This window comes from Mastomys coucha, unplaced genomic scaffold (assembly GCF_008632895.1).
Source record: "Mastomys coucha isolate ucsf_1 unplaced genomic scaffold, UCSF_Mcou_1 pScaffold14, whole genome shotgun sequence".
Classification (NCBI taxonomy): domain Eukaryota; kingdom Metazoa; phylum Chordata; class Mammalia; order Rodentia; family Muridae; genus Mastomys; species Mastomys coucha.
The window spans coordinates 25,202,215-25,222,135 of record NW_022196896.1 but is presented as its reverse complement, the minus strand read 5'-3'; the positions used below and the strand labels follow the sequence as shown (position 1 = coordinate 25,222,135).

Genomic DNA, 19,921 nt, shown 5'->3' with positions numbered 1-19,921 from the left:
GGCCCAGCGCGCGGTGGTGGTGCGCATGCCCGGCGCCCGGCCGGCGGTTGGCTGTGTGAAGGCGGGAAGCTCGAGCCGGTCGGCGTCCGGCGTCCGGACCCGCTGCGGGGCGCTCGCGGTTTCCGTCCCCGTGAGGGGTAGGTCTCTGCAGCCGAGGCCCGGGGAGGCGCGTGCGGGGCCTGGGGCAGGCAGGATGGCGCAGGGCCTGGGGGAGCGGGGCGGCGGGACACCCCCGCGCTGGCTGGTCTGGGGCGGCAGCAGGGGCCGGTCCTGCGGGGTGGACGTTCGCGAATGCCGCGGCCCCCGAGGCTGCCCCTGGCCGGAGAACAGCAGGTGTCAGCCAAGAGGTTAGAACCACCCAGCGCCCGGCCTGGGCGAGTCACCTACCCTTCTCTCGCCCTTCTTTCCGCTTCCTGTTTCAACAAACAAACAAACAAGCAGACAGACAAACACACCATTTACATTAATTATGGAGGATTTTGTAGGTAGGTAGACTGGAGTCCCAAAGTCTAAGGAGAATATACAGTATGAAATGGAAATCTTATTACCCAGTGTAGCCGGAAGCCAAATAGCAGAAATAGCAGAAATAGCAAAGTCTGTTGATGGCTGGTGGAATTTTATTTTCTTGCATCCTAGAGTTTGCCACACCCTTAGTGAAGTCCAGAGGAAGGCAGAGATTCTGACTATGATCATGTAGGCAGAACTAATAATCCCTCCGCCTTTCCTCTTATGGGACCTTTCTTGTTTCTGCTTTCATAGGATTTTGTGGATTAAACAGGCAACAGTAATTTTAAGTAATAATATTACAGAAAGTATTGAGTACTGTGCGTCAAGCTTTGTTCTAAATTCTATAATTAATCTCACAGTTGCATAGTCACATGCTTAAGTGTGATTAAGAGTGAGTAAGACACAGGAGGAAACACGGATTTAAGCTAACTGCAGAATCACCTGCTGGGAAGGTCGTAGGTGGAGTTATTAAGGCAGACATGATGTGATATCAGCCTGGTCTGGCTGTTTTCCTGGGAGCCTTAATCTTAGCCATAGCATGTTACAAGCCTCAGAAATCGCAGCATTTCAGTAGAGCTGCCAAGTGGCTTTATTTCTAAGGTCTGTAAAAAAGATCTCAGCAAAACTAGTTTACAAACCAGCTAGAGCCTGGTAGGAGATGGAAGATCTCAAGTTTAAGGCCAGTCTAGGATCTATAGAGAGCCCTTGTCCCAGAAAACAAAACAAACTAGTAAAGATGCTAATATGTTTGGGGAAATTAACTGATTTCTGTAGTTTGCTTTTTTTAAAAAAAAAAGTTTGTTTATTATATATATATGAGTACACTGTAGCTGTCTTCAGACATACCAGAAGAGGGCATCAGATCCCATTACAGGTAGTTGTGAGCCACCATGTGGTTGCTGGGAATTGAACTAAGGACCTCTGGAAGAGCTCTTAACCACTGAGCCATCTCTCTAGCCCCTGTAGTTTACTTTGAAATGCATCAACAAATTAGATCAACAAACCACCAGTTTCATAATTTGCTTTAAGATTGTGCTTGTAGTGATGACCTCCACCCAAATCTTTTAAACAAGTAAAAACTTACATCAAATAGTAAGTGAATTTCATTTTAACATTAATGAAATTGAGTCTAGCCTTCAATGCAATAATGGACTAATATTTTGAATATATAAAATAATGGTATACTTGAAAATTTATGGAATTTTAGATTTAACAAAATAGGATATATTTAACCAGTGTAGTTTATTATAAAGATAACATCAGCCGGGCAGTGGTGGTGCATGCCTTTAATCCAAGCACTTGGGAAGAGGCACGTGGATTTCTGAGTTCGAGGCCAGCCTGGTCTACAGAGTGAGTTCCAGGACAGCCAGTGCTATACAGAGAAACCCTGTCTCAAAAAAAAAAAAAAAAAAAAAAAAAAAAAAGAACCAAAACAACAAAATCCCAAAAACCAAAAAGATAATATCATCTTTGTAAGAAATTTGAAGTTTGAAAAGAACTCAGAATAAAAATCGCTTGTTAATCTAACATGTGGAGATAATCAGTGTTAATGTCATAGTACATATTTTGCTAGTATTATCATGAAATTCATTTATATTTCTTAAAATTTTATTTATACTTTTTGTGTGTGTGTCTATGTGTATGGGTATGTCTGTGCCATGATGCATGTATTAAAAATTAGAGGACAACTTGAAGGGCTTGGTTCTCTTCTTCCACCACATATATGGATTCTAGAGATTGAATTCAGGCTTCTTGGTCATCAGGCTTGTTTTAACCCACTGATCCATCTTGGCCAGCCCAACAATTTGTCTTATGTATATAGGCCCAAAGAAAACAGTTTTAAAGTGTGTACTGTGATGTCCCAGCAGAGGTCAGAGAACAACCTGTGGAAGTTGGTTCTTCCTTTGGCACACCTTAGTCCTGGGGATTGAACAGGTAATCAGGCTTGGTGACAAGTGCCTTTAACTGCTGGTCCTGTTTACAGGCCCCAGACAATAATATTATGTAATATTTTTGGTGCACTTGTACTGTGACTGTGACTTGCTATATTATATTAGACCAGGTGAGGAATATTCTATTTGTGGTACTATTATTTGGCTCTCAGATTTTCAGAGTTTGAAGCTGTGTGTGTGTGTTTCCAGACAGGGTTTCTCCTTGTAGCCCTGGCTATCCTGGAACTAGCTCTGTAGACCAGGCTGGCCTAGAATTCACAGAAATTCACCAGCCTCTGCCTCCTGTGTGCTGGGATTAAAATTGTGTGCCACTGCTACTACCACCACTTGGATTTATATTTTTAAATCAGTTTCTAACACTGTTCTCTTTGGAGTTTATATCTGTGGGAAACAATGGGGCAGTTTTTATTGCCGCATGGAAAGTGCCTAGGTAGTGCACATATTTGGGGGCCTAAGCTGCCAGTTGGGAGATGCAGAGTGCTCTAAGGATATGGTAGGATTAAAGAGGAAAGCTTTCCAGCTTCATCCAGAGGAAGGAGTGGTCAAAGCCCGGAGGAAAGGAGAGCACGTCTAGATGGAGGTGCTGAGTAAAGGCTAAGAAGGGAAGGAGTTTGTGAAGACTGTATTTGCTTGTGAGCATAGTGTATGATGATTTACTCATCTAGTATCTGCTTATGGACAAGTGGTACTAAGTACTTATACATATTCATTTAAACATAAGCATATTTTTGATACTTATAATAAAAGTTAAATTTCTGAGTTAACCAAATGACTTTGCTAACTATGTATATGCTTGGCAATGGTTGCAGTGAAGTACTGGCTGCGTATATATACGCACATATATGTACACACTCGGAAGCTGGATGTCTCAGCTGGTCTTCAGTATGTGCTGAAATCTTGAAGGAGTAAGCTGGAATGCAAGTGAAGGGATGAACTAGCCAGGGAGAGAGAGAGAGCGAGCAGGCAAAGAAAGCAAGCTTCCTTCTTCCATGTCCTTGGTATAAGCTGCTGGTAGAAGGTGTGGCCCAGAGTAAAGGTGGATCTTCCTGCCTCAGAGATCTGCTTTAAAGGTCCATCTTCCCACTTCAAAATATCAAGATTAACTGTGGGCTTCCTACTTCCCATGTAGGACTTAGTTAGGAAAACATCGCTCACAGTTGTACCAGCCACTTGGCTTTTAGTTAATTGTAGATGTAGTTGCGTCGACAACCAAGAATCATCACAGTTACCAAGGCAGTTTATATAGAAAGAACATTCAGTTGGTACCGTACGATTCCAGAGGGTTAGAACTCATGACCACCGAGGCAGGGGCGTGGTGGTAGGCAGGCTGCGTGTCCTTGGAGGAGTAGTAGCCAGAGCACTTCTTGACCTTCATCCACAGGCAGAAAGACAAAGGAATGGTACTGCCTTTTGAAATCTCAAAGCCCAGCCTCAGTGTTACAGCTCTTCCAATAAGCTACACCTACTAATCTTTCCCAAATAGTTCCATCACTATATTCAAATATATGAGCCTATGGGGACTGTTCTTTGAAGAAAGCAGACACGATTGTTACTATTGTGTGTTTTATTAATAAATAATAGATATTTATTTTAATAATAAATATTTTGTTGTTGTTATTTTTAGAGACAGAGTTTTCTCTATAGCCCTGGCTGTCCTGGAACTTGCTCTGCAAACCAGGCTGGCCTTGAACTCATGGAGATCCACCTGCCTCTGCCTCCTGAGTGCTGGGATTAAAGACATGAGGCACCATGCCCGGTACCCTTTTCCGTCTTTTTTAGTTTGTGCACAGGTGTAGGTGTGTGTATCTGTGCGTGTTTATGTTACTTACTCTTGCTTGCTTAGATGTGTGTGGTGGCCAGAAGTTGAGGTTTCTTTCTCATTTATCCATCTTATTTTTTGAGGTGGTCTCTCACTAACCTTAGAGTTTTGGCCAGAGCAGCCTGTCTGGAGTTACTGACTCATGCTGCCTCTGCAGTGACTGTTACATGGGTAGTAAGCATTCCCAACTTAGGTCCTCATGTTTGCACATACCACTTTATGTTCTGAACGTCTCCCCTGCCCCAACTAAGGCTTATTTCTCCATTTATAAAAGATTATTTTTATCTTATATGTATGATTGTGTGCATGTGCACTTTGGTGCCTTCAGAAGCCAGAAGAGGGTGTCAGATCCTCTGGGACTGGAGTTACAGAAATTTGTTGTATTTATGTTCATGGAGGGTTTCTGTTTTGGTGTTTTTCAGGTTAGCATTGCTAAAGATGAGACGGTCTGCAGCACCAAGTCAGATGCAGGGAAATTCCTTTAAAAAAACAAGATTCATACCTCCAGGAAGAAGTAATACAGGTGTGAGTAAGGAGGTTACAAAGATGAGTCCAAATACAAAACTGTTTCAGGTAAATAAAAGAAGGGGATCATAATATGATCTATCTCTCCCTCCCTCTACATCTCCCTCTCCCTCTCCCTCTCTCCCTCTCCCTCTCCCTCTCTCCCTCTCCCTCTCTCTCTCTCTTTTTCTCTCTCTCTCTCCTAAAACTAGGAATGGTACCTCATACCTATAATCCAATCCCTTGGAAAGCTGAGACAGGAGGATTGGCATAAGTTCGAAACTAGCTTAGGCTTCATAATGAGTTCAGGCCAGTCAGTTCTGTATAGTAAGACTGTCAAAAGCAATCAAACAACAAAAGAAACCAAAAACAACTAAAAGCCTCACAACAAAAAGTAAAACCTTGTTGCCTATTAGAATTTTCAGTTGTTGGGCTATAGGGAAGCCCCAGGATGCCGCTCTGGGGATGGAGAAGCACAGTCTGAGGCGGGAGACAGCTGGAGCTGCTTCAGGGGTCCCTGGGCCTGCAACAAGGCTGGGGCCGTGGGCTTCTCAGGCTCTTGGACATCCAGGTGCTGCTGAAGAGCTAAGAATGGAGTGGGGGCCCACAGGCTGGATCTAGCCTGGGGCGGGGAGGTGGGGAAGGGAGGAACTCTGGCTGGTCCCATGGGGGAGTCCTTGCCTTGCCGGTGGCAGTCGTGACTGGGAGTGCAGAGAGGCTTTCTACTGGAGACTAGACGGTGGCTCTGTAGGCAAAGGCCATCTCCATGGCTCCCCACGGAGGATTCCAATGAAAAGAGGCAGTCCATGGTTTTAAGGCATTTATTGTCATGGTGGATACTGGATATGTAAAACCATACCCCACTTATCTGAGTGGGCCTGAGATTAAATACCTTTTTCAGGGAGGAATGTCTGGGAAGGAGAGCTATTGGCTAAGGTACCTCATTAAAATGAAGATCAGTCTTGAACCTTACTTGTCCATAGGTCACTTTCTCTACATGTGGAGGAGTTTGGGGCATTGCCCTCACGTGACTAATGGCCACAAATCTATCGGGGACAGGGGCCTGGTGATCGGGAGCAGGTAAAGCTCCTACTGTCCCCTTCAGGGTCTCCAGGGCTTTTAGCCTTAGTTCAACTGGGACCATGCTACCTTTCATGGTCCTACATGCAATCTCTTATAGAAAGTCATGTGTGGGCTGGCAGGGTGGCTCACTGGGTAGAGGCACTTGCTACCAAGCCTGGCAACCTGACCACAATCCCCAGGACTCATAAGGTGACAGGAGAGAACAGACTCTCCTAAGTTGTCCTTAGGCTTCACATGTGTGTAGTGGCATGTGTGTGCACATACATGGACACTTGCAGAATACATAATAAGTAAATGCAGTAAAAAGTCTAGCCAGTGCTCTTTCAAGTTATTGATTCAATGAATTAAGGCTTGGGAGAAAGTGGTTTAAAGAGAAAAATGCATGAATAATTTACATAATTATTTCAGATTTTTAAATCATTGTTGTTTTTCTTTGCTGGAGGGTGAACCCAGGTCCTTGCACATGATAGGTTAGTGATTTTTGATGGAGCTACAAACTCAGCCTCTAGGTGTTTAATTTATAAAGAGTAAATGCTGGGCCAAAGTGACTGTATATTCCTGTAATTTCAGCAGTCCTGAGGCAGGAGGAGTGGGAGTGTGAGGGTTTGAAAGTTTTCATACTTTGTCTCAGAAACAAAACAAAGATTACTAAAAGTATCTTCATACAGCTTTTATAAGAAAAAAGATTATATATTTTTATTTTATGTGTGCTGGTCTTTTTCCTGCATGTATGTCTGTACCACGTGCATTCAGTACACCCACAGAAGGCAAAAGAGAACATTGGATTCCCTGGAACTAGACCTACAGATGGTTATTAGTAACCACGTGCATTTTGGGCATTGAACCAGGTCCTCTGCAAGTGCAGTTCATGTTCTCAATCTCTTAGCTATCTTTCTAGTCCTAAAAGGATTATTTTTGTTTTAGGTATAAGAAGGGTTTTAAGTGTACAGGTGTTATATAAAACATACAAAGTATATAAATTCTTTCTCCATGTATATCTTTGTACCACATGCATGCTTGGTGCCCATGGAGGGCACAAAGGAGAGCATCAGGTCCTCTGAGACTGGAGTTACAGACAATACTGAGCTGCCATATGGCTCTGGGAATTGAACCTGAGTCCTCTGGAAGAAAAGCTAGTGCTCTTAATTGCTGAGTCATCTCTCCAACCTAAGTTTTTTTTTTTTTTTTTTTTGGTTTTTCGAGACAGGGTATGTAACCTATGTAGCCCTGGCTGTCCTGGAACTGACTCTGTAGACCAGGCTGGCCTCGAACTCAGAAATCCACCTGCCTCTGCCTCCCAAGTGCTGGGATTAAAGGCATGTGCCACCATTGCCTGGCTAGCCTAAGTCATTTTTAAAAAAATATTGGGGTGAAACATGTAGCATACAATATAATGTATCTTTTTTTTTTCTGAGTCATGTTCTCTGTAGCCTAGATTGGCCTGGAACTTGTGTGTCCCTGATTGTCTTTCAAGTTGCTTTGAGTGGGAGCTCCTGTTTCTGCCTCTTGAGAACTGTGGTTATTTCGTACCCTGCTGTTGAGATTTTAGGGGTTTAATGGCATTGATAACCTTCAGCCATTATGCAAGCATCCTGGCTGTTGCCAAAGCCTTCTCAGCAGCTCAAACAGAAACTTTGTACCCACTAAACAAGTAACTCTACAGAAAGCTGCTACTCTTTACACCACTCAGCTCTTGGGTAGGACTGTTACTGCCCATGAATTTCACTCCTTTATGTACTACAACAGGTGGAATTGTGTGCTATTTGCTATTTGGGGTTTTATATTTTCAAAGCTCATCTACATTGTACTATACAGTGAATTTGATTCTTTTTTTTAATTAGATGTTTTCTTTATTTACATTGCAAATTTTATTCCCTCCAAAAACCCTCTATCCCATCCCCCCCTCACCTATTTGATTCTTTTAAAGTGTTCTTATATTATTTTGTGTGTTGTATGCATGGGTGTGAGTGCCTTGAGCTTCAGTACACCCATACCGGTCAGAGGTCACGTGTTCCCTTCTTGCATTATGTGGGTTGGGGACCCAACTCAGGTTGTAAGCCTTGATAGTAAGTGTTTTAGCCACTGAGCCATCTTATTGGTCCCCTTTCCTTTTTCAGACAGTTTCTTTTAGCTCACACTGACCTTGAATTTACGTGTAGCCAAGGATGACCTTGAATGTCTAGTCCTCCTGCCTTACTGCTAGGATTAACAGGTGTGTGCCACTATGCCTGTTTTAGATTTTGTTTGGTTCTAGGGCTCAAATCCAGTGTTTCCTTCATGATGGGCAAGCTTTCCAACTAGCTACACAGTAGCTCAGAACTTTAAATCTTTTCCTTGGTTTTTAATAGATTTTAAATTTCTTTTGGCTTTTTAAGACAGGGTTTCTCTGTGTATCCCTGCTGTCCTGGAACTTGTTTTGTAGACTAGGCTGGCCTCCTGCCTCTGTCTCACAAATTCTAGGATTAATGGTGTACACTACCACTACCCAGCTGATTTTTGAACTCTTGATTTTCTTTTGTTTTGGTCTGAATATGAGTGTTCTTTGTGTTTCTTTCTCTCTTCCTCCCCTTCTTTCTCTCTCCATCTCTTCTTTCTTACTTTTGAGACAGGGTTTTGTAAATCATTCACTCTATAGACCAAGCTGACTTCAGAGATACACCTGTCTCTGTCTTGTGAGTGCTGGGATTAAAGATGTGCAGCACTACCGCCTGGCTCAGTGTTGATTTAATAAATTTATAGAGTGTGTAGCTATCACCACACTTTTGTAGACATTTTCATGACTACAAAAGAAAAAAAGAAACAAAACCTTATATGTTAACTACTCCTATTTGTTTGAGTTCTCCAGACTTGACACAGCTAATATATTTTGTCTCTAGACTTGCCTGTTATTGACATTTCATATAAATCAACCTATGTGAAATGTGCTTTTGTAGCTTTCATAGCCTTTTCCTTTAGCATCTTTCCCAGGTTTATCCATGTTACAGCAGACGTCAGTAATAGTTTGTTCTTATTGCTGAAACACTAGTTTCCTCTTGTTCCCGTAACATAGTACCATGGGCTTATGGACTTAACAGAAATGTACTGTCTAATTTTGAAAGCTGAAAGGTAGAAACCACCAAGAGTCCATCAATAGGTAGATGATTGATGAGCAGATGTGGTATATACACACACCTGATTGTTATTCAGCTATACAGGGGTCAAGGTTAAAGTACTTGTGTTAGTTATTTTTCTTTTGCCATAATAGAACGCCATGACCAGAATCAATTTCTTGGCGGAAGAACTTACTTGGGTTTATGACTACAGGATAAGAGTGTAACATGGTGAGGCAGTATGGTAGCAGGCAGCTAGTATGGTAGCAGGATTAGGAAGCTGAGAGACATCTTGAAATGCCAGCATAAAGCTGAGCGTGAGCTGGAAGTCGGGTGAATCTGTGAACTCTCAAGGTCTGTCTTTACTGATGCACTTTGTCCAGCAAGGTAGCATCTGAGTGGGGACCAAGTGTTCAAACGCCTGAGCCTGTGGGGGACATTTCTCACTCAGTCACCACATGCAGTACCTTGGCTGGGCCAACGAGGTAAGGCCTAGATTGATTTTTGGAGGTTTTAGGGAAGAATCCTTGTACTTATCTGATTTCTTCATCTTTCTTCCTCAGCCTGAACTCCATTTGACACATAGAATAAGACAGCAACATCTTGTAGATTCTGGGCACCTAGACAGTATGTTTGAGAGAGTACTTAATAATATCCCGTCGTATTCATTTACTGTGTCTATAAGTTCATCATTCATTAGTTAAGTGTTTGGTTGCCAGGCAGTGGTGGTACACGCCTTTAATCCCAGCACTTGGGAGGCAGAGGCAGGCGGATTTCTGAGTTCCAGGCTAGTCTGGTCTACAGAGTGAGTTCTAGGGCAGTCAGGGGTATACAGAGAAACCCTGTCTCGAAAAAACCAAAAAAAAAAAAGAAAAGAAAAAAAAAAGGAGTGTTTTGGTTTATTTCAACTATTGTTTGTTTGGTGGTACTGAGGTTTTGAAAGATCCCCGTAGGGAGACCCCCACTCAAGTCTTGGGAGGACGTGTACCCAAGGAATCACGAGAGGCCATCCTGATGTAAACACATGAGGCAGTTTAATTTTTGGAGCTCCGGTTCGACCCCCCAATCTCACACAGGAGACAAGGAAATGGACCACAAGGCTCAGGGGTTAGGAGTTTATATAGGAAAAAGGTCTGGGGGAAACAAAAGAATCAGTGTAGCTATACATGATTGGCTAGTTTAAATATCAACTATATTATGTGCAGAACAGAGTAGAAAATCCCTAAGGTTGGTGTTAATCTGAGTCAACAGAGCATCTGACCTTAGACCATCTCTCAGAGGACCAGATGGCCCACTACTCAGTGTCTGCCCAGACATGTCCTTGCGTGCTTTCTCTTCTATATCTTTTTGGCCTGTTAGTAACAGCTTGCTTTTGCCCAGGCTTATTTGGACATATTCGACCTTGGTCCACTGTGTTTTTCTCAAACCTGCAATTTTCTCATTAGCCAGCACAAGTTTTAAATTTAACTCTTTCAGTTTAAACTCAAGGCATTTTCAAGTGCTCTACCAATAAGCTCTTGAATTGTCAAGGCAGCATGTTGCATAACTCAGGCTGAGTTTGAATTGCTGTGTAGCTCAGGCTGGCCTTGGCCTTGTTCTGTGTCCTAGGCTGCCTTCCAACTCTAGAACTTAGGTTCTGAAAAGTACCTATTAATACAGATATGTTGAAACTGGTAGCTCGATTCAAATTTAGAGCCTATTATATAAAAATGTGGAAACTTAAATTTAATTCATACATCATATATGTATGTGTGTATTTATGTAGGTATGTATGTATTTTTTTTTTTTTTTACTTTTTAGGGTGCTGAACAGTCACAGAGTGATCCAGATGTATGCAGTTCAAATCCCTGTCCCACTGAGGGAAGCCCTAGGGAATTAGGTGATGGGGCTAGAGTAGATCCACTTCTTCCAGGTAAGACACTGTATTATGTTTATATTTAAAATTTATATCACAGTGCTCTAGAAATGATTATTCAAGAATGAATGTTAACTTGATAATTGTTGATGTAATACCACTGAGTATTTTGCTTCAGGTTATCTGATGTCAAATTTTATCTTTAGAAGTTGAATTTTTAACCATTTTACTAAAAGGCTATAGCTCAGTGGTTAGAGTGTTTGCTTTGCATGGCAAAGCCCTGGATTTGAGCCACAGCACTGACAAAATAAACAATCTGAACAAACCTTAAAACCATGTAATTGAAATCTTGTGTTTTATAGTAGGTGTATATTTAAGACTAAAGGAAAATTGTTGCTCAGGAATAATCTTTAAGCACCAATTAGTTGTATTTAAAATTCTGTGAATAAACATGTTGATACTGCTAAACTAGCAGAGAAAAACTTGAAATAAGCAAATCACAACTTTAATGTACTCTATGTTAAGGTCAAATCAGATTTGAATTATTAATTCAGGAAAATCTAGCATTTTACTTGTGTTCTGTATCTCCATTGTTGAATTGAGTTTGATTCCTTTTTTTTTTTTTTTTTGTTTTTTTCAAGACAGGGTTTCTCTGTATAGCCCTGGTTGTCCTAGAACTCACTCCGTAGCCCAGGCTGGCCTTGAAATCAGAAATCCGCCTGCCTCTGCCTCCCAAGTGCTGGGATTAAAGTCGTGCGCCACCACTGCCAGGCCTATTTTTTTTCTCTCTATGGAGAGTATGATAGAAGAGCACACTATTTTTGGATAGCCTGTATTATAGGTTTAATGTTATCATTGCTGTGATGAAATGCCATGACCAGAGCAAGTTGGGGAGGACAATTGGCTTACACTTCCACATCACTGTTCATAATTGTAGGAAGACAGGAATGGAACCTAGAAGCCGCAGCTGATGCAGAGGCCATGGAGGAGTGCTGGTTACTGGCTTGCTCCCCATGGCTTACTTAGAACTAGGACTACCAGCTTTGGAGTAGCCCTGTCCACAGTGAACTGGGCCCTCATCGATAGCTAACTAAGAAAATGTCCTACAGGCTTCCCCACAGCTCCATCTTATGGATGCATTTTCTCAACTGAGGCTCCCTCCTCTCGGATGGCTCTAGCTTGTGTCACGTCGACATACAACTTTCCAGCACCACCTCTTTTCTTTATTAATAGTCTTACTGAGTCATTTTGGCCTGGGCCTGTGAAAATCAAATCCTGGTAGAGGGGAAATGTGAGTTGAGTGTGTTCCCTACAAAAGCAGTTCCTAAGTACTGATGTCCGTGATGTGACTTTCCTTTGCAGATGTAATCATGTTTAGATGGGCTCATGGTAGTTTATGATTGTGATGGCTGTTCTTGGTTGTCAGCTTGACTACACCTGGAACAGAAACCCCCCAAACGGAGGGCCTACCTGTGTAGTGAGAATTCAGAAATTTTGTTTTCTTTAGAATCACAGAAATATAAGACTATGTTTTTGATTTAATCCAAGGTGGGGCTGCTTCAGACTGTCTGGAGCGTCTGACTATGATTTGCCTTGTGCTCTAACAGATGCATGGTTTTGCCAGCTGAAGAGCGTTTCTGTGGTTGTGAGATGTTTGGAATTCTGGAAAATTTTCAGAGGGTGTGTAAATGCTAGAGCTCCAAGAGTCACTGTCAGTGGTTGTTGGTTGCAGTTTGTTAATAGGGAAGAAATAAAAAGGAAAGAAATTAGATTCAGGGATCCCTATCTTTCTGCCCTCTACCTTCTTTCTTTCCTGTTTAGTGATAGGGGGTGAGAAGGGGTAGGGGAATAAAGGGTAGGAAAAAGAAGAACTCATAAAGTAGCAAAGACTAGCTATATACCTCTGAGGGATTTTTGTTTAATTTGAAGTAGGAAGTTGGAAGACATGCCTTCATCTTGATCCAGGTCTTGAGTCAGGCAGACACTGTAGACTGCTGGAAGCCTGTATAAAAGGACATGGAAGAAGGAAGCTTTTGCTCTTTTCTGCTTGCTTTTGCCTTGCTAGAAAGTCCATTCCTTCACTGACATTAGAGACCATTTCTTCAGGATTCCAGTGTAGAAGACCACTTGTGAAGTGAGCAACTACTGGATTCTTGGGCTTTACGTTCATAGGCAACCGTTGTTGGATTAGTTGGATGGTGGCCTGTAAGTCATTCTAGTAAATATCACACACACACACACACACACACACACACACACACACACACACACGTACGTTCATTCTTTAAATTCTGTTCCTCTAGAGAACCCTGATTAATACAATGGTAGATGCAACGTTTCATGAAGAGGTTTGGACAAATGATGTTGTTTTTTGTAGTTGACATTCATGACCAAGTCTCTGTCTTTAAGTGCTTAGAGAAGGCAAGCAGGCAAGACAAAGCCACTGGGCTGTGATGGTCTGTGTGCTTTGGTGCTATGTGAGTATCAAGCTTTAGCAAGAGGCATAGTGGAAGGGATGTGTCAATGTGACTAGGTAAATGGAGGAAAGGCAGATGTAAAGGCATTTGGTATGAGGCCTGGCAGAGGACTAGAACAGTTTTTTTGTTTTCCTTTTGTAAAGAGATAGTTGTAAGGATTGAGAACATAGCTCACCTGCAGAACATTGGCCTACTATATGCAGGGTCCTGAGTTCAGTTCCAGGCTTCACATATATACCTAAATATATAAATAAATAAACAAACAAATGAATAAAATAAAAAAAAGTAATCTGAGAAGAATTGAGGTAATGAAGAGGAGAGGATTTGTTTGTTTGTTTGTTTTTTCGACACAGGGTTTCTCTGTGTAGCCCTGGCTGTCCTGGAACTCACTCTGTAGACCAGACTGGCCTTGAACTCAGAAATCCACCTGTCTCTGCCTTCTAAGTGCTGGGATTAAAGGCGTGTACCACCAGTACCTGGTGAGGAGAGGATTTAAAAAATGTTTTTAATTATATGAATTTATGGGTTATTAAGAAATTTTGATATGTGTTTATAATATATAATGATAAAAATTAGTGTAGTTAACATTTTCATCTCTTTAGACATTAAAAAGTAACTTATTTAATTTACTTTATTCTCTAGTTCTCTCTCTCACACACACACTCACACACACACACACACACTTTCTTTGCTTTGCTTTTTTTTTTTTAAAGATTTATTTATTTATGTGTATGAGTACAGTGTAGCTGTACAGATGGCCCTGAGCCATCATGTGGCTGCTGGGAATTGAACTCAGGACCTCTGCTTGTTCCACACCCCCTCACCCCCCTGCATAATACACTGTAGCTGGCTTCAGACTCACCAGAAGAGGGCGTCAGATCTCATCATGGATGGTTGTGAGCCACCATGTGGTTGCTGGGGACCGAACTCAGGACCTTTGGAAGAGCAGTCAGTGCTCTTACCTGCTGAGCCATCTCGCCAGCCCGCTTTGCTTTTTTTTTGAAGACAAGAGTCTAATGAGAATGCCAGAAGGGCTAGGTTAGTTGTCCAGTAAGCCCCAAGATTTTGCCTGTCTCCACCACTCTAGCACTGGGATTGCAAACACATTCCACCATGCCTGACTTTTTTCTACATGGATTTTAGACATTGAACTCAGGTTGGTACTTGTAAGACAAGCAAGTTTTCAACTGAGCCATCAACCCAACCCTGACATTTTTTTTGTCAGTGTATAATTATACATATTTATAAGGTACAGTGTGATCTTCAGTGCATGTATGTTGTATATATTTGTCAAGTCAGGATAAGTAGCACTTTAGCTCCTTGTCACTACTTTTTCCCCCTAGCCTTCATATATAAGAAAGTACTATGAACTATGTCCTCCACTTGTTATGGCTAATCTTCATTGTCAACCTGACTGGATTTAGAATTGCCTAGGAGATGTGTGTCTGAATGTCTCTGTCTAGTAAGGAGGGAGTACCCAGCATGAGTGTGAGCGGCACAGTCCTGTGGGCTGGGCTACATGAAAATGGAGAGAGAGAGAGTCAGCTGGATGCCGCGTTCTCCTTCCTTTGCTGTGCAGCACTATACTGCCACCACACCCTCCTCCTGTTAGCCTACCCTCTGAGCCCTGAGTCATGCAGCCCTCTCCTCCTTGCTGTCTGGGAGGTATTTGATCATAACAGATACCACTAGATTAGTGGGAATTATACTTCTGTCTTTAGTCTAATCATGCTCAACCCTTTCCTTCCTAAGAGTGAAGGACTAAACCTAGAACAAATTGTGATAAAGTCTCTCTGGTAGAGAAATTAGGTATGTGGTTTTCAAATGAGTATTGGGTTCCTAGAAATTGTTAGACATGCTCTCAAGGTTTATGAACTCTCAGAGATGTTAGAATTTTTATTTAATTTTTGAATAATATTAACAAATGTATACATATTTGCTAAATCTTTTGGGTGGTTCTCTTCCATAGACAGACTGTCAGTGGTACAGTCTTAACAAACGAACATTTCCATTTAAAAGAGTGGGCAGGTGCTGAGCTGTCACATTCCCTGTTGGAGAGAAGGCTTGCTGAGCATGGAAGAGCCTGAGCCTGATCTGTATTCTATGTTATTGTGGTTAGCACTTTAGGTACAGCAAGAGATCATTATCAAATTAGTGAGGTTTTCATTGCTATTGCTATTTAATTAATATTTTTTTACAGTGATGTACAAAGTCATTTCTGTGTGGTTTCACAATATTTTATCTGCTTTCTGTCTCAGATAGTTTTTGCCTATTCTGGATATGACATTTAGAGAGAAAATAGGGCTGCTGAGATGGCTTAGGCAGTAAAGGTGCTTGCCATGCAGGCCTGCCTCCTGAGGTCAGTTCTCAAAACCCACATAAAGGTGGAAGGAGGCAGCCAACTCCACAGAGGTGCCTTTGACCTCTGTGCATGCACTGGGGCATGTGTGCTCAAATGCAAATGATCATAATGAAAAGATCTTAAAGAGAAAAATACAATAAACACTTGTGGATTTTTAAAATAGATAGTACATGAACATGGTATAGTTAAAAATCTTTTCCTTATGTTTCGATGTCTAGTTCTTTTCCCTAAAGGTAACCTCTCTTGAGTTTATCTTAGTTGCTTTTCTAGTGCTATGATATAACACAATAACCAAAGTAATTAGAGGAGGAAAGTATTTATTTCATCTTATAACTTTCAGGTCAACTTCCATTACTGAGGGAGGTCAGGGTAGGACTTCAAGGCAGGAACCTGGAGGCAGGAGCTGATGCAGAAGCCATGGAGGGGTGCTGCTTACTGGCTTACACTCTATGACTTGCTCAGCCTGCACTCTTATAGAACCCAGGACCACTTGCCTCGGTGTAACACCACCCACAGTGGGCCAGGTCCTTCCATATAGTCCTTAACCACGGAAATGAAATGCTCCATAGGCTTGCCTAGAGCTGGATCTTATGGGGCAGTTTCTCAGATGACTGTAGCTCAGCAGTTCTCAACCTGTGGGGTGCAGGTCACCAAAGACCATTGGAAAACAGATATGTATGTCATGATTCATAATAGTAGCAATGTTACAATTATGAAGTAGCATTGAAAATAGTTTTGTGTTTGGAGGTCACACAACATGGAGAAATGTACAGAAGGGTGCAGCATTAGGAAGGCTGAGAACCACCACTAGGTTTTGTCACATTGACAAAACTAGCCAGCACAGATATTAAAACCTGTCTTTTCTGGAAATAACAGTTAGTTAACTAGTTGCACTGCATTTAAAATTTTTTAACTTACATATTTATTTGTTTATTTATGTTTGTTTGTGTAGGTCAGGGGATAAAACTCAAGATATCAATGGGGCTTGGTAGCAAGCACTTTACCTGCTGTGCCATTTTGACCACTCTGCATTTTTTTTTTGCATATCATTTTTACTATAATAGTGTTGATGCAGAAATAATATAACTTTCACCTCAAAGGGAAAAACAGATAGTTTATTCTGGAGCCATTATGAGTGACCATGGCTTGGGAACACAGATTTAGGTTACCCCAAATTCCATGTCCCAAAAAGGAACCAGTGTCATGAAGTTTTTATGGTAACAGAACAAAGAAAGTCATTAATGAAGGCACTTTAGAGATACATTGGAAACATTAAGTAGGTAGTTACAGAAGGTGGGGAGAGCTCAGCTATAGGCCTCAGATGCTGTCTGATGCTTCTTACCTTTTTGGTTAGTGAAAACTAGGCTTTTATGAAGTTAATACATACCAAAATGTTTTTATGTGTTAGTCTCAAGATGAAAGATGGCTTGTGTCCATTTGGGGCTTGGGCCACTCGGTGGCAAGGCAAGATGAGAGAGTTTTGACTGTGAGAAGCTGCACAGCCGTGGGACCCCCGCTCAAGGGATGGGGGAGTGCAGTCGGGGGTCCTGGGCCTGCATGGAGGCTGGGGATGGCAGATTCTCAGACTCTTGGGCTCCACAGACACCACTGGGTGCCCCAGAAGAGGTGAGAATGGAGTGGGGGCCTGAGGGCTGGATCTAGCCAGGCGGGGACCAGAGGGAAAGGGGTGGGAGGAGAGCTCCAGTTGGGTCCCTGGGGGGGGTGAGGGTCTTTGGCTTGCTTGGTGGGTGGCTTGGCTTAGTGAAGTTCTTGCCTGGGAGCTAAGGGAGGTCTCCTGCAGGAGATTACATGAGGCTCTTTAGAGGAAGACCTGCTTCTTTGTTTCTTACTGTGGATCCTGATGAGAAGAGACAGTCCATGGCTTTAAAGCATTTATTGTTGTGCAGAGAGTTGTGATGAGTGAAACTGCACCCTACTTTCTCAGGGCTGACCTGAAGTTAAATACTTTTTGCCGGGAGGAGTGTCTAGGAAGGAGAGCTTAATTGGCTAAGCCCTTCAGGCCTTTAGGTACCTCATTAAAATGGAGATCTTTCATAGGCTCAACCTGTGGAGGGGTTTGGGGCGTTGCCCTTAGTGACTGATGGCCACAGAATCTGGAGCCTGGTGTCTAAGAGTGTGGCAAAATGCCTGCTGTTCCTAGTAGGAACAGCACCTGCTGGATCACCAGAAACCAAGCTGCCTTTAACGTCCCACACAGATGGGGTATAAGAGCCTAAGGAGCTGGGCAAGGCGGTGCATGCCTTTAATCTCGGCACTCAGGAGCAGAGGCAGGCGGATCTCTGTGAGTTAGAGGCCAGCCTGGCCTACATAAAGAGTTCCAGAACAGGGGCTGGAGAGATGGCTCAGCGGGTAGGAGCACTGATTGTACTTCTGAAGGTCCTGAGTTCAAGTCCCAGCAACCACGTGGTGGCTCACAACCATCCGTAATGAGATCTGACGCCCTCTTCTGGAGTGTCTGAAGACAGCTACCGTGTACTCACATATAATAAATAAATAAATATTAAAAAAAAAAAAGAGTTCCAGAACAACCAGGTCTATGTAGAGAGACCCTATCTCAAAAATAAACAAAACAAAACCAAAATAAAAAGTCTAAACTAAATTCTAATTAAACTCTGCAGTTATTGGAGTTCCAGTCAGTAAATTTGCATTGAGGAAGGTTCATTTTGAAGGTGTATCTTTTTTCCTAGGAACTTGTATTCATAGAAGTTATCTTAGAAATCTTTTTGTTAGTTTAGAATTCACTCACTCCCCACCCAGTAGTGTGGAGACTGAACCCAGAGTGGCAGGAGAACATCCATCACTGTCTCCCCAGCCCTTAGCAGAGGATAGCCTTGTCTTCACTGTGTAGTCTAGGCTGGACTCAAAGTCATGATCCTTCTACCTCAGCCTCGGTGGGAATTGTAGATGGATGCCTGTATGCTAGCATGCCTTGCTAATTCACTTTTTAAAAGCTGATTCCACTGTATGAACATGTCAGTGTCTTATTAATGAATGTTTAGGTTATATGGGATTTAAAATGAGTACACATACTGACCCCCCCCCCCCCACACACACACCTAAGAGAATGTATGTTTGTGTGCAATACCGTGGAGTACGATGCTGGTCACAAGAAATGTGCACTCACCATTCTGGTAGGTAATAGTCAGCTGACTTTTGCAGAGGTTAGTACAGGTCTGTGCTCTCATTAGCAGTCCTTGGACAATGTATGTACTGTTTTTTGATGTTATCCCCTCCCACACCCCCGCAAGACAGAGTGTCTCTGTGTATCTCTGGCCTTCCTGAAACTCACTCTGTAGACCAGGTTGACCTTGAACTCAGAGATCTACATGCCTCTGTCTGGAATTAAAGGCGTGTGCCACCACAGCCTGGTGATGTTCAACTGTATGTAATTATATACTTATGCTTTTTGATATTTGATAGTTTAATATATTTTTTTTTTTTTTTTTTGGTTTTTTGAGACAGGGTTTCTCTGTGTAGCCCTGGCTGTCCTGGAACTCACTCTGTAGACCAGGCTGGCCTTGAACTCAGAAATCCACCTGTCCCTGCCTCCCAAGCGCTGGGATTAAAGGTGTGCGCCACCACCACCCGGCAGATAGTTTAATAGTTAAGAATATGATTTTTGTTGTATATTTAAAATTAAATTTTTTACTACTTATATTTTCCAATTATTTGAGTCAGACATGGTGATACACTCTTGTAATACCAGCATTTAGGATGTTGAAGAAAGTTTTGGGTCAACCTGAGCCATAAGCAAGATCCCCACCCCCTAAATATTCAAGACTAAAATAAATATTCATGAAATAGACTTCTTGTGTGATTTGTTTGTATGTGTACCTTTTCTGAACTTGTTGAAAATAAGCTGCTGACATGCCTAGTCACCCTCACATCTCAGGGTATGATTTGTAAACAAACTGTAAGCCTCCTGCGTGTGGTTATGCTTTCTAGTAATAGGTTCTGAGTTTCGAGATAAGGCTCTGAGGTCGTGACTACTAGCTGCTCCTCCGGAGGACCTGGGTTCTATTCCCGGCACCCTCATGGTGTGGAGGATCTGGGTTCTATTCCCAGCACCCTCATGGTGTGGAGGACCTGGGTTCTATTCCCAGCACCCTCATGGTGTGGAGGATCTGGGTTCTATTCCCAGCACTCTCATGGTGTTGCAAAGCTGTCCGTAACTCTAGTTCCAGGGGATTTGATTCTCTTCTGACCTTTGCAGGCCCTGGCATGCACATGGTGTGGACAAATTCTTATACAC

The 19,921-nt window shown here is 42.4% G+C and overlaps 1 protein-coding gene across 3 annotated transcripts in view; it reads left to right on the top strand.

Annotated features, from left to right (window-relative positions):
• The window catches only part of Rad54b (RAD54 homolog B), a 67,744-nt gene continuing 47,823 nt past the window's right edge, over positions 1-19,921 (top strand). Inside the window, exons 1-3 of one of the 3 annotated variants that reach the window (XM_031366599.1) lie at positions 1-137; positions 4,701-4,851; positions 10,755-10,866. In XM_031366599.1, coding sequence (XP_031222459.1) covers positions 4,717-4,851; positions 10,755-10,866 — 247 coding nt within the window. In that variant the 5' untranslated portion in view covers positions 1-137; positions 4,701-4,716. The other 2 variants (XM_031366600.1, XM_031366598.1) reach the window with 2 other exon arrangements.